The sequence below is a fragment of the Scomber japonicus genome, chromosome 15, assembly GCF_027409825.1.
Source record: "Scomber japonicus isolate fScoJap1 chromosome 15, fScoJap1.pri, whole genome shotgun sequence".
In the NCBI taxonomy this organism is placed as follows: domain Eukaryota; kingdom Metazoa; phylum Chordata; class Actinopteri; order Scombriformes; family Scombridae; genus Scomber; species Scomber japonicus.
In genome coordinates this window covers 30,190,627-30,205,357 of record NC_070592.1, presented here as the reverse complement: position 1 = coordinate 30,205,357, position 14,731 = coordinate 30,190,627, and the positions used below count along the sequence as shown (strand labels likewise).

The 14,731-nt window shown below is 39.1% G+C and overlaps 1 protein-coding gene across 2 annotated transcripts; it reads left to right on the top strand.

Moving 5' to 3' along the window:
• The first annotated feature begins 37 nt into the window (after positions 1 to 37).
• si:ch211-152p11.4 (regulator of G-protein signaling 1) lies at positions 38 to 11,521 on the top strand. Of its 2 annotated transcripts, none has more exons than XM_053335012.1 (6): positions 38 to 477; positions 1,329 to 1,938; positions 3,534 to 3,583; positions 3,859 to 3,992; positions 8,360 to 8,526; positions 10,053 to 11,521. In XM_053335012.1, the coding sequence occupies exons 2-6, from the start codon at positions 1,441 to 1,443 to the stop codon at positions 10,221 to 10,223; spliced, it is 1,020 nt and encodes a 339-aa protein (XP_053190987.1). In that variant the 5' UTR covers positions 38 to 477; positions 1,329 to 1,440; the 3' UTR covers positions 10,224 to 11,521. The 2 variants fall into 2 exon arrangements, with proteins under 2 accessions (XP_053190987.1, XP_053190986.1); XM_053335011.1 differs by having other exon boundaries at positions 1,325 to 1,938.
• Positions 11,522 to 14,731: the final 3,210 nt, after the last annotated feature.

Here is a 14,731-nt window from a genome sequence, read left to right as displayed (position 1 = left end):
GATTGTGTGTTTGTGTGTATGTGTGTGTGTGTGTGTGAGTGTGTGTGTGTGTGTGTGTGTGTGTGTGTGTGTGTGTGTGTGTGTGTGTGTGTGTGTGTGTGTGTGTGTGGCCGCTCTTCTCAAGAAGTCTCTGACGGACAAGTTCAGACAGAAGTGAAGGTGTGGTGGCAGTCATGAGGAGGAGACACATACATTCAACTGTCACGGAGGAAACTTTGTGGAACTTCTCCTGGTGTTGATCTCCATTTCGAGTCACTTTTCATTTAACGTCCGTGGGCATATAATAGTGTTTTAGCCGAAAACAAATCTGGAGACAGCAGCAGCGGGGGCGTCACAGGTTGGATTTCGCTTTCTTTGGCAACAAGAAATCGGCATCGCTAAATCCTAAATCTTGAATTCATGTTCATGTTGCCCTTGAGATCTGTAGGAACCCGACAAATGATCATGGAGAACGCTGAATCACTCATGGACTAAGAGGTAAACATATTGGCGTTAATTCAGCAAAATAAAGCGTTGGTACTCTAAATGGCTTAGCCTTGATAAGTTCAAGTTTGACCCAGTGTTGTTTTTCTCGTCGTAATGGTGAGCAAAGGTCCATGAGGACTGGATGTCATACTGTGAATTGAAAGATAGAACCAAGCTGTGTAGAAATATTAGGTCCCTACAAGCTGACAGTATTAACAATGACCACGTTTATATCCTCACACCTTACAATTTTGACGTATAGTTATGTACCATTTCAGCATTTTACCCTGATACAACTGTAATCTGAAAAATCAGAATTCTGACCTAGTATCTCATTTTTACTTAATTTAAGTCTTTCATTTCTGTCATGTCTAAAATCTCTTCAATTTTTTCTTTACTTGGTGGATTTGGGCTTCCACAGTTACTGTATACAAATGCTTTGGAAAGTGTATGATTATAATTTACATCAGACACTTTAAATGATTAAAAATGATGCTCCTGTAAAATATCATTTACATTCTTATGAAAATATTTATTTTGTAGTATGGTGTTACAAGGAACAAGTACAATCTCTCATTTGTTGCAGTCTATGTATATACATGGAGATAACTACTACGAATGGGGATTCAATGGGAGAAAGAGTTACAGTCCTAATTGTGCTGAATTGAGAGTTGAAACACTAAAACTGGGTGTTGCATCTATTAATTGATGTTTGTAGAGCTTGTAAGCACAGTAGGAGCGTGGTCCCAGTGGGCTGCTGTGGAGCAATTTACTGTTTTTGTGACTCATATTTATGATTATCCAATTTTGTTGATCCCCCTTTTACCCCCATCCCAATCTTCTCTGCATTATTCAACAGGCAGTGCTTCACTTTAGCTCTGTTCTATATTTCATTTCTTGCCTTTACTCATCTTTTTCACTTCTTTGCAGCACTCTCTTTTCCTACTTTCCTGCATCACTTGTCATACAACTACCATGCGTAGATTCAGCTCAGAGGGATCCCTTCTGGATCTGGACTTTCTCCCGTGGAGGCGTGTGGCACTGAGGAACCAAAATAATGAGAAGAACCGGGACTCTGGCACCTACACGCCTCATATGGTTGAAGATGAACTGGATGGGGGGTCAGCTGGCCTGCCCACCATCATCCAGGAGCCCAAAGCCCTTCCTGGTAAAGTGGGGAAGAGGGAGCTGACCAAGGAGCACAGCATCAGTGTGGAGAACCTGAAAGAGCTAGGAAAACTGGACAAAAGCCACCTTGGTGTGTCCGTCATCAGTGAAGGCTGCAGGGCCTACAGTGACAGCCAGCTGGCCCCAGACCCCCAAGGCAGCACTGAGAGTGTGGAGAAAGATGACCTGACTTCACCGTCTCCTTCACCCTCTTCAAACCCCTTCTCCCTCAAATCCCAGCATAGGCACCAGCGTAGAGCCAAGCTGTCAGCTGCTAAACTGCACCTCAAGAGTCTGTTTGGGCAGGTGGGATACCAATTAAGATTTCCATCTATACAGTAGAGCAGTGTATACTCAGGTTCTTGAAATGGCAGGTCTTAGATTTGTGAAAATTATTTAATTCCACTTCCCAGACAGCCATTCACTCAATCAATCAATCAATCTTTATTTATAAAGCGCCAAATCACAACAAAAGTCATCTCAAGTCACTTTACACATAAAGCACATCTAAACCGTACTCTTTAAGCTCCATTGGTTTCTTATGTTTCAATATGCTATAAAATGGAATAAATATATACATTGATTTCTGAAATGTAATTCATGAATCTATGCATTTTTAAATGGCAAGGCAAGGCAGTTTTATTTATATAGCGCATTTCATACACAGTGGCACGTCAATGTGCTTTACATAAAACAGAAAAACATGTAATTTGAGAAATAAAAAACAAACAAACACATGGAAACATTAAAACATACAATTAACCCCCACAGCCACACTAATAATAAAAATAGAAAGAGAGAAATAAAATACTAGAATAGAGCATTAAATATAAGATTGCAGCATCAATGCATGATTTGTTTTAAAATCATTAAAAGGCATAGAGTGCAAAATGTAAAGTGCTTTAAACGACCTCAATCATAAGCACAGGAGAAAAGAAGTGTTTTTAACCTGGATTTTAAAATATTCACAGTTGGGGCTGATTTCAGTTCTGCTGGCATCAAAGTTCATTCTTAACTTAAGAGTTAAGTTATTAATTTTATTATTATAATGGATTTGTTAACATACAAGCTCAGTAGTGTTTATGATCTCATCCATGGCACTTCAAGACTGGTAAGTTGGCATAGGTCAAGATTTTTCAGATATCTTAACTTCATCAGGGCGGCTGTGGCTCAGGAGGTCGTCCTCCAATTGGAAGATTGGTGGTTCGATTCCCGGCTCCTCCAGTCCACATGTCGATGTGTCCTTGGGCAAGACACTTAACCCCAAATTGCTCCCATTTCTGTGCCAACAGTGTATGAATGTGAATGAATGGTTAGATTCCCCCGATGAGCAGGTTGGCACCCTGCGTGGTAGCCCCTGCCATCAGTGTATGAATGTGTGTGAATGGGTGAATGACATGTCATGTAAAGCGCTTTGAGTGGTCGCAAAGACTAGGAAGGTGCTATATAAGTAGAGTCCATTTACCATTTCATCTATGTGAGGTGAAAAGTGAATTCTGTATGCAATTCTTTTCTCTGTGAAGTACAAGACAATGTCACTAATCTTCATAGAATCCTTTGGGCTTGAGGACAAAATGACTATATACTACTATACTACGACTATATAGAATAAGTCCCGAATCAATTGATAGCAATTTACTAACAGAAAAGCATGTGTTTATTGTTAGAGTTACTGTAAGAGTTGAAAAGAAAGACACAAATACAATAGATGCCAGTAATTTGTTCACAATATGACACATAGATATGCACACTATATATAACTTTCCTGATCTTCTTATCTTAAATATTTACAAACGTTCATCTGTCATTGCTGTAGTGAAGGTGAAGGTGAAGGTTTCACAGTGAAACCTGTTACAATTGTTGTACTGGGATTTCAGCTAACTTTGTGGTGTCTGTTTCAGAGTCCTCATTCTTCCAACTCCAACCTGTCCAGCACAGAACCCAAAGAAAGGTGAGCATCACATACACATTCTGTTGTTCAAGATTCAAGATAGATAGATAGATAGATGGATGGATAGATAGATAGATAGATAGATAGATAGATAGATAGATTGTAACGTTTAGTTTTTGTCCTTTGTTGAGGATGGGGGGAAAGAAGTATTATTGTCATTGCACTTTTTCCCTGTGAAGCAACACATATATCCTGAAGTGTAGTTTGAGATGTGATGATATCTTCTTGTTCAGTCTCCTCTTTCTAATGTATCCTCATGTGGTCCTGGTCCACAGCGCTACAGAAAGGAGGTCTCACCTTCTCTTCATGCGTCAGTGGAGTCAGGTGGGCCACAGTAAGAAGGGGAAGATCAGTCGAGAAGAGCTGGAGAAATGGGCCGAGTCCCTCAACAGTCTGCTGGCCAGCCAAAGTGAGTTTTACTTCATTAAACATTTTTTAAGGCTGAAATTGTCCTATTAAGTAACTTGATTATCCAATTTGTATAACTCTGAACAAGATATGTCTGGTTACTCAGCGGACTGGAACCAGGATAACCTTGAAGGTTAGCAGGCTAGCTTGTGAACCCAGATAACTTTATCTTAGCTGTGTTTGTCCTGTTAAGAATGTGGTTTCTCTTTCAATCCATGACATTTTCTGTGACACAGTATGACAAATAGGACAGTATTATTGCTTACATATATTAAAGGGCTGCCTCAGTTGACAGGTAGGAATGAATGAAGATCAGGCTTTATGGTTTATTGCTTGATCAAGCTAGGAAAATGTCCCAACAAAATTCATTTGCACGTCTAAGAAAACTAAAAAGCTTGTTGACGTAGTAAATAGTGTTCAAAGCTGCTAACTTTACAATTAGTTTGAGTAACAACTTTTGATAATGACATAAAGGTTAGTAATGTTCCAATTAAGAAGGATAATACCATAAGGCGGCTGTGGCTCAGGAGGTAGAGCGGTCATCCTGGAAGATTGGCGGTTCGATTCCAGGCTCCTCCAGTCCACATGTCGATGTGTCCATGAGCAAGACACTTAACTCCAAATTGCTCCTGTTGCTGTGCCAACAGTGTATGAATGAGAATGAATGGTTAGTTTCCTCCTGATGAACAGGTTGGCATCCTGCATGGTAGCCCCTGCCATCAGTGTATAAATGTGTGTGAATGGGTGAATAACATGTAATGTAACACACACAGCACTTTGAGTGGTCGTAAAGACTAGAAAGGCGCTATATAAGTACAGTCCATTTACCATGTAAACAATACATAATTAGGTGTTACACATTCTGTGGAGTGTATTCACCATGTCTTTATCAGGCCCATAATGCACATAATGCATTCTAAAAATGAAAATACCTCAAACTATCAACTAAAGGATCAGTGTGAGACATCTTCCCAGATACACTGTGGTTATGTGTGCCTGCACCATGACATTTAACTGACAGACCACTTCTGCCTTGGAGAAATGTAGCAGCAAATCTGTCTCAAGTTCCCCCTTTTTATTTGAACTCAAATGTTGCTGCAGTGATGTCAACATCTGAACTGACGTCACTGGTTACTTTGCACTATGCCATAAAGCTAAAAGAGCAGTACCTCCCCTGAACCAACTGCTTCTATGAATAGAACACATAGTAAACACCAGGACTGATATAAATCCCTGCCATAACAGAGTCTGTATAAAAGCTTCTGGAGTTGTCTGACAGTACCAAGGTTTATGGTTGCAACATTCTGTAATTATGCAGTTGCATGTCTACACAGGTACATTCCTCAGTCACTTCTTTCATAGTGCTGTTTCTGCTTTTACGTATCTATGACATACTCATGTTGTCACCCACATCAACAAAGCCAGGGCAGGTCCTGATGAAACCCTCTGATAACACAAACTGCACAACAGGATTTTTTGAATACCTATCTCATTGCAGACTTAAGACCTGTTTGTCACTCCACAATTGTTTGATGTTATTCTTGATGAGCACTACTCAGTTTGAAAAAACCCAGATATCTATCATGGTTTGGACTTTGAGCAGGTAGTAAAATGAATTGGCCAGGCAAATATATTGGCCAATATTAGCCTACCACAGACACATGGGTTTTGGTATAAACATTGGCAAGTGATAAGCAATGTCAGTGCAGATATACCAAAGATATGTTTCTTGTATTTTAGAAACAGTGTCTCCTACATATTTCTTTCTATCATGGAAAACTGAAACATTTATTTTTAAACTGTAAAATGCCCCCTGAGTGCACATACTGGTTAACATTCTATTTTTTTTAAAGATATTCTTTCAAAAAGTATTATGCATTTATGTAAAACTTTTAGTTTGTATTGTTTACCTCTGGATACAGAGTGTAGAGTATTGGATTTGGACCCTGAGATAGGCTAGGTCCAAATTATATTCTGTATTTCTGCAGGTCTCAGGTCTGTGAGTGAATATGTCTAATGACTAACTCCGGCTATGTCTGATTACATGTGGCGTCACCGTCATCACAAGAAATGCAGAATATGAACTGGTAAAGTACGAGAAAGCTGCACTTATTTTTTGACTGCAGCTGCTTGTTAATTGTTGGTGCAACATGCTGCCAGTGATGCTATTCTCTATCTTATCTCATAAAAAAAAAAAAGATTTATCCAGGTCGGGTTCGACAATAAAGTGGAGAAAGAAACTGAATACTAAATGAATGAGTGCTTTATAAAGTAACCCTTTCCACCATCATGTCACTTTTAGTGTTACTTTAAGTTGCAGTGTATTTCAGTGTATTGTAAAGTACATGTACTTCGAAGTACAGAGATTGTCCTGTCCCCAAGTATGAAAGCCTTAAATAACTTTTAAGGCTTTCATACTGCTTCTGAGATCATTGAAGTCCTCTCCACTTTCAGACAAATAAGATTTAAAGTGCCTGTATCTCTGTACTTGAAGTTGAAGAGGTCTGTGGCCTATTATTGGATTTTAATTAGCTGTCATGGTGTCATGTCTATGGGTTGTAATGGAAAGAATTGGAAATGGCTCTTTCTAGCTGGATGGATAAACCTATTTCCAGAAGATATACTGTCCTAACTGAACTGGAGTCTCAAAAGCCAAAAAAGAGAAAGAAAAGGTATTAGCAGAGCTAGATCCCACCAGCTCATGAAGACTGTTTTAATGTGAGCAGATTTTATGTGTATTGTATGTCTATTCACAACCATCTGTTTTAGTTAAGTAGCGGCTAAAATGCCATTCATACATCAAATTACAGAGACAGCGCATGGCTAATATTCTATTTATCATTTCACATTCTCTTGCAATATAAATCTAGTGTGAACGGGGCCTTTGAATAAAAACTGTCATGATATTCAAGTATGTTTCTTGTCTCTACAAGTTGCTTTTCACACCTGGATGGTTAAGAAACACGGTCAGTTATTATTAACTTTAGAAACTCATCAGTTGACATGATTAGTAGTGAGTGGGCTAACTGGTGCACTGAGTGGAAGGGCTGATCAAAATGTTTCTGTGGCATTTTAAGTATTGAAACTATCTAAAAATTGCATTAAATGCCTTGAACAGATTTCTCCATGATATGTTTCGTAATGTTTAATAAGTTTTCATATAGACAAAGTAATTGTATAGATGCTTGTGTTAAAACTAAATAATAATAGGATTGGCTTATTGTGTTGAATAATTAAAAAATGATACTTAGAAAAACATTTTTCTATTCACAGTCAAGTATTGAAGATGATCATTTTCGTATTGGTACTGAACTTATGATGACTGTATAGCAACGTTTTAAACAAGACCTAGTTCCACTAGATGTTATATATAGATTTATACCATATAAATCTTTATCGTTTTATCATTGGCTTTGACTCGGTGTGCCTTCTTTAATCGAGTTTCAGTGGAAATACCACGTACATTTAACAGCAGCTGTGACCACAAGGGACAATCACACTAGAGCAAATACAGAAGAGTGATAAAGTCTGTTTTTCAGAGCTTCGGTCAGCAGCTCTGTCAGTCATGTAAATGCTGCATCTCAGAACACAGCAACATTACTAATATAAACTAATAAAACTGTAAAACCTCTCAGTGGAATGAATTAAAAGGATGTGTTTTATTACTAGTGTATTTAACTTTTCATTTGTGAGATGAAGAATGTTATTTCTTGTCTAGAATGTTACACAATATTGCTTTAAAGAAGTCCAGCATCAATGAATATGAAAGGAACAGGAACCTTTCTGCCAGGAAGAGCCTATCAATCAAAGTCCTAAGATTCAGATGACTTATTTTGTTTTGATATTGTATCTTATTTGAAATGTAGCTGTAGGGAGTTAATTAGTGTGTACATGGTGCTTCAGTAATTCCATATTTGGGTGGTATTTTGGCTCTTTAGTGTGACTGTACAGCACACAGCCTGCCTGAGTGTTAACAGCATTGTGTGTGACTTGGCCTCCTTATCAGTGTCGTGCTAATTTAGAGTCCTGTCCGCTGCAGCTGACTTGTGTGAACTAGGACATGCTGTACGTGTGGTGTCAGCAGTTTGAAGCTGTTTTCCACCCTCTGTGTACAAAGCAGTCTTTTGTGCATGATACCTTAGACTAAAAACAACCAGAGCTCAAGTAGAGATGATGCCCATGGGCCAAGGCTTTACACCAAACCTGCAAAACTTTACTTCTAGCAGTACTTCCATGTTTGCCATGTCCTTATTAGGCCTGAGGAATTGATGTGTCAGTGCTCTGCGGGTGGGTGTCCCCCTTTTGCAACATGCGTAATGTGACGTTGCATGTTGAGATAAATCTTCCCCCTCCTTCTCCTCCTCTCAGCTGGTGTTTCAGTGTTTGGAGCATTCCTGCGCTCTGAGTTCAGTGAGGAGAATCTGCAGTTCTATCTGGCCTGTGAGCAGTACAGACACTCATCCAACAACTTCAGCCTGCAGAGGAGGGCCAAGGACATCTGCACCACCTACATCCAACCAGGTGCCCCCCGGGAGGTACGAGCATGCCTTTACATTCAGTGTAGCTGCATGCACCACTGTGAATAGAAACAACTTTTCCATGTGAAACACAAAGCGTGAATAAAGTCCTGTCATGTCTGAACTTTCTTTTTTACCTCAATACATTTTCAACTAACTTGTTTCTAAAAGTATGTGTCTCCTTTAAACAATGTGCTGTGTTTCTTTTGAGTGCTGTCTTGTGTTTTTGGAAAGTTGTGTGGGTGGACCAAGTTTAACGTCACAGCATTATATCAATAGCTGCATTCATGAGAAACATTTTTCTTAGAACAAGTCCAACCAGTGTAAACAGCAATTCTTTTTTATTCTGCACATTTCCAGATTTATATTTATCTGGGGCATGATTTACATTTTTAAAAAAATCTACTATATTATACTGAGTCCTTATGCAGTGCCTCAGTTCAACCTGTATCACAAACAGGCCAGTTTAGCTCCTGTAAAATAATACCAATCTGATGTAAAAGATCATTCATTCTGTTTCAAAAGGCTGACTGACTATAACTGGCTGTAACTGACTGATTGTCACACACACAGCAATATCTATCTAAAGTACATTAGAACATTAGCTAACATTAGCCACCATAAGCTACTGGTCAAATCAGACCATCTAAGACTGAAGCAGCAAAACTACATTTTTATTTATATAGCTCCAAATCACAACAAAAGTCATCTCAAGGCACTTTACTCATAGAGCTGAGACCCAACATTCCCACATGAGCAAGCACTTAGCGACAGTGTCAAGAAAAAACTCTTACTTTTAAGAAACCTCAGGCAGAACCAGACTCAAAGTGAGTGACCATCTGCCTCGACCGGTTGGGGTAGAGGCATCATGCTATGCTCTTGCACCACTTGGCACCATGTTATTCTCAAACTTATTTTATATTCTTCCATCATTAAGTTCCTTAATTAAATCAAAATCCAATTCCAAATTCAGCTCAATAAATAACAGAACTCATGTTTATTCTACAAAGTCATCCTAAAATAGCCTGGACAAAATGATTCTCTTTAGAAAGTGTAATATATAAATAATTTGTAGTGATCCTTTAAGCAGACTATTATGTTTGTGTGTATCAGTATCACAGGTGTTTGATATAATCATTCATGCAGCCAGCTTAAAAGAAAAAAAGAACTCACTGTGCTGTTTTGGTCCTCTGTGTGCATCACAGAGTGGACTGAAGATATTAGAAAAAAAAAGTCAAGCATGGTCAACATAAAAGTTTCAAGACCATCTCCAAAAAGTGTTCATGTGACCACTGTTGCCAAATTCCTCAAGACCCTTGCTGTAAAATCATGCATCCATGAATCTTCTTAATTCATTTCATTACCTGTGATGATCAAAAGCTCCTTTTTCTAATTAGTTTTTCTTAATTGTTCCTAAATGTGTAGTTCTATTCCTCCCATCAGTGATAACACTACTCATCAACTTAGAGAGGTCTGGCAATTGTAAGAAACAGAAATGGTCTTTTAAATGACTGTGGAGTAATCATTGTGTTGTCTTGTTCTAGGTGAACCTTGACAGTAAGACCAGAGATCTGACCATCGAGCTGCTGCAGGCTCCTTCTCACTCCTCTCTGTCCCATGCACAGAAACGCATCTACTCCCTCCTGGACACAGACTGTTATCCCCGCTTCCTCCAGTCCAACATCTACCTCTCCTTACTCCGAGAGGCTGACTAGCAGGTGCATGCTGACCCCTCACATGCACTCAGGAGAAGGAATAGTAGCTCAATGGTTTCTAGGATTTCCTAAACGTACACCATAAATCTAAAAGTGTCTTGATAAGACAGAGCTGCTGTGTAAAAAGTGTGTGTAGAAAATATATCAAGTGTTGATGCACACATTGAACAAGAATTTGGAGGAGAGCCAGGTAAATGAATAGTTCAATATAATTGTTCAATTTCTTTCTGAGAGTAAGATGTGTGCATGATATCATTCTCATATATGTATGTTCAGTACAGAGCTGGAGTTGGGATGTGGTTATCCTAGCTTAGCACAAAGACTGGAAGCAGATGGAAACAGCTAGCCTGGCTCTGTCTACTTCAAAACACTCATAATAACCTCCCTAAGCTGAATCATATGTTTTATCTCCTACTGATATACAGCCAATTAAACTACACTCATCAAATGCAGGTTGTAGGGAGCAGTAAACAACGCATCCTAACTTTCACTGCTTTTGACCAGCTATTCCTAGCAGTCACACACATAATCTTGTCAACATTTTTTTTTAACTATGTTTAATAGACTGAAGAAGGTTAGACACTATTTTATCTGCAAATCACCAAAATGTTATACTGAGCTCTTCTCAGCTGATCCAACAAGAACCATTTTTGAAAAAATTAGAAAACAAAATGCTTTTCACTGAAAAGCGAGCAGTGGGCCTTCATAGGGCCCATTTCTTCCTGTGTATTCCCAGCACATTTCCTGGCTAAAATTCCACTTTAACAATACAGCTTTTTGATAATGATATATTTCACATGATTACAATGCAAGAAATCATGGATTTCAAATATATAGTAACTACTTTGTAATGCCAGCACATTCATTGCTGCATTGGTTGTGACAGCTTGTGTCACAACCAATATCCAACTAGTATCTGAGACTGAGTAAGTTCCACACTTACAAAAGCAAATTTCATCTGTTGTTGAGAGTGATTAGGAAATTCTTGCTTGTATGTCAGTATGTCTTCTGTCAGACTCTGCAGTAATGTCATTTATCAGCTCTCATAAGTACATGGTGAATGGATAAACTGTTAGTCAAGAAATAGTTCCAGCATATAACTCTCCCTTAAATTAAACAAAGGCAATTGAACATGTTGATTTATGAGCTTGAGAGGTGCTGGTTGGTTTATTTAGGAACTTTCTGGAAAGCATACTCTTAATGCTAAGCTCGGCTAACAAACTAATTCCAGCTCCATACTTGACACATAGACATGAGGTCAAGATCCATGCGAACATCTCATGGATCAGCACGTACAAACCCTACACACTGAAACAGATTTTCATTCGGTTTGAATGCAACAGCGATGTGGATTTGGGAAAACATAGCTTAGGCAGGTTCTTTGTTTCACTTTACGTGACCCGTGAAACTATGTTGTTTAATGATTACACATCCTCTCGCTAAGCAGTTAATGTCCCCATGGTCCAATAAGCCCGGGCTGAGTTTTTCTCTGCTCAACACAAAGGAAAAACAAGTTCAGCAAGAATGAGATCTTTGCTGAAAAGGTCAAAGTACGATGCAAGGTACTTCTATGGCAAAGGTGGGAAACTTGAGCAAATTGACTCTGACAGGTAAAATGGGTACATGGCTACAGGGAAGTCTAGTGTCTGCCTCTATAAACTTTGCTCCACTATTAAAGACAAGCTCTGTATGCTCCCAAAACAGTAATTTAACTGGGTTATTTGAATGTTAGTCCTGTACAAATTTAAATACCCTCATTTCATGGAGAGGAACATTTGAAAAGATAAAGAAATAAAATCTTGCTTTTGTATCTGAAGTGTTTGAGTCTTCAGTGGTCATGCAAAGCAAGAGATCACACTGCTCAGCAGTGGATTCAGAGTCTCAGTTTGTGTGGAGACAGGCTGAAGAAGACATGCTGAATATTGTCATGGACCAGAGCAAACTTTACCACAAGTCTCTTACCAATCCACTCATTTAAACCACATGGACAAAAATATGCCAAGGGAGTTGCACCGTCTTAATATATAAGTGATCCTAATTTGTTTCATTTTTTCCTTTCATCAATTTTCTGCCCATTACTCAGCTCTGACTGACACTGGCTGTGGGCTAAGCAAAGTAGCTCAACAATTGAATGTATATATAGATACATATTAGGGATGAAATAAATGGAAATGTCTGAAATGTAATCCCTGACATTCTGCTTTTGGTAGACAAGGTACATCAAAGAAGTCATAAAATGTTTATTTGGACCCTGGATAAATGCAAATAAAAAAAGAGTGGTGTGGCATCCTATGAAATATTAATTCAAATAATAGACTAAAACTCTATTCTAAATGAACATGCTCTCTGAAATTTAACAGCATTTTACAGTCAACAGAAGTGATATAATTCTTAAATTTGTGAGTAGGCGTAAAAGTCTGAAATAGCTGTTGCTCTTTTCCATCATTACTTCCTCCTTTGGAGTCCAAAGCAGGTCAGATGGAAGACACAGTCCCTCCAGCATGTCCTGCCCTGGAGTGTCCTGCCACTTGGACCTGCCTGGAACACCTCCACAGGGGGTCACCAAAGGAGGCCCCCAATTACCTCAGCTGACTCTTTTCAATGTGCAATAGAGGTGGTTCTACTTCTGAATGTCAGGCTCCTCACCAGGCCCAGAAACTCTGAAGGAAACTCAGTGGGCCAGATGCAAGAATCTTAAATTTGTTGTACTTTTTTCGTGAGGTGGAATTTACAAGTGAGCCACTCCAGATTCACCAAACACTCGTATCATCAGGAAACAGTCTTAAATTACCTTTTGTAAACATGATGAATCCCACCTGGGGCCTGTTTCAGAAAGCAGGTTTAGTGAAAACTCTGAGTAAGTTGACTCGGAGTTGAAGGAAACTCTGAGTCAGTTACCCTGGCAACATACTCCACGAGACTAACCAGCTCGCTGGCAGGTTTTCTTCAACTAACCTGAGTTTCTCCTCCTCTTTAGCTGAAGCCTGCAGTCTGAATGAGCTGTCAGACATGGTGTGTCCTTTTCTTAAAGAGTCAGTTGATACTGAAGCACAAATACACTGCAGAAATCTCCATCAGAGGGTGAAGAAATCCTGCTGGGATGTTTTATCATGTCTGATGATGTTCTGTTTGAGTGTTTTTTTTTTTGTACAATTGATCATTTATCTGAACAAGATTCTCAGCCCTCGTATCGTCTGTACGACACATTGTGGACACACTCTCAGTTCAGAACGAATTATTTGTGTTGCACTTTGTTTTTTTGTCAATGGCAGTTTTATATGTAACATCTGTAACGCTGAGCATGTTTTACAAGAATTGCAATATTTGAAGGGTCTTTATAGCCAAGTGGTTACTGCCCATGCCTCATAGTGACTGTCACTGGTTTGACTCCAGTGAGGTCTTCTCTGTCTCTCTGTGACTTTTGCACTGAAACGTTTACACTTTTGTAATGTTGTATGTATAAAGGCATTTAGGTGTTGCTTTCAAATAGACAGTATTAAATACTGGCAGGTTTGGGATGGCTGAAAAATTGACTTTCTATTTTGCTTAGAAGATTTCACTAACTACTGAAATATATCACATGTTGAATGTAGCTTTTACATGCTGTTTAATGAGGTAGGGCAGCTACATTTTTGTAGTTCATCTTCAGTTGCTGCCAAGTGGGTTTATGTTTTGTACCTGTTAGGGTCTGCATGAATATTAAATGTGCTGCACACACACGCACACACACAGCATAGGCTATAAATGTTGAATAAGTGGATCACTCGAGACAAAACGTTTCTTTTTTCCCCCATTAATACTCACATATTGACTCGGTCACGCCAGCTCATGCTACTGTATTGCTTTTTTTCTTAAATATATACTTATCATCGTCATGCATTCATTAATATTTCTAACTCCTTTGGGGAGAAGTAGGAGGACTGGGCCCTTTGTTTCTCCTGTTGCCATGGTGAATCATGTTATCTGTGTTCCATTGATGAAGACTTGGTATCTCCTCATGCAGGAGCTTCACTCAGAGTTACTTTGACTCAGAGTTGATTGAACTGTTATCAGCTGAGGCCTGTACTACGAAGCTGGATTAACCTATCCAGGATATCTCTCCGTTACCTGGGTTGACTTAACCAGATCTTCGCAGTCCAGGATAAGCGGTACTACGAAGCTGGTTATCAACTCGGTAAATCAACCCAGGGTTTTCCAATCTGGATCTCTGCGCGTTCACATAAAGAGGAGGTGTTTGCAGCGTCTGACCAATCACAAACATGGAGAAACTCTGCAGAGCAGACTACTTTACCATGGAGGAGCAGACAATTATTCTTCAACAATATGAAGAATTCAAACATCATCAGGCCAAAAGCGACACTGTCGATGCAGCAAAAGCCAGGAAGGAATGCTGGCAGAAAATTGCCGACTCTGTTAATGTGTAAATTCATGAGATCATACAATATTAATTTATCAGACAATATAAACGGACAGCACTCTGATCACACAATGTCACTTTATTACGGCAC

What these genes read in the sequence shown, in the direction of transcription:
- si:ch211-152p11.4 (XM_053335012.1), top strand. Translation starts at nt 1,441, where the DNA reads ATGCGTAGATTCAGCTCAGAGGGATCCCTTCTGGATCTGGACTTTCTC. An exon ending in AGCACAGAACCCAAAGAAAG is followed by an intron (nt 3,584 to 3,858) that starts GTGAGCATCACA and finishes CCTGGTCCACAG; the next exon opens with CGCTACAGAAAGGAGGTCTC. An exon ending in AACCAGGTGCCCCCCGGGAG is followed by an intron (nt 8,527 to 10,052) that starts GTACGAGCATGC and finishes GTCTTGTTCTAG; the next exon opens with GTGAACCTTGACAGTAAGAC.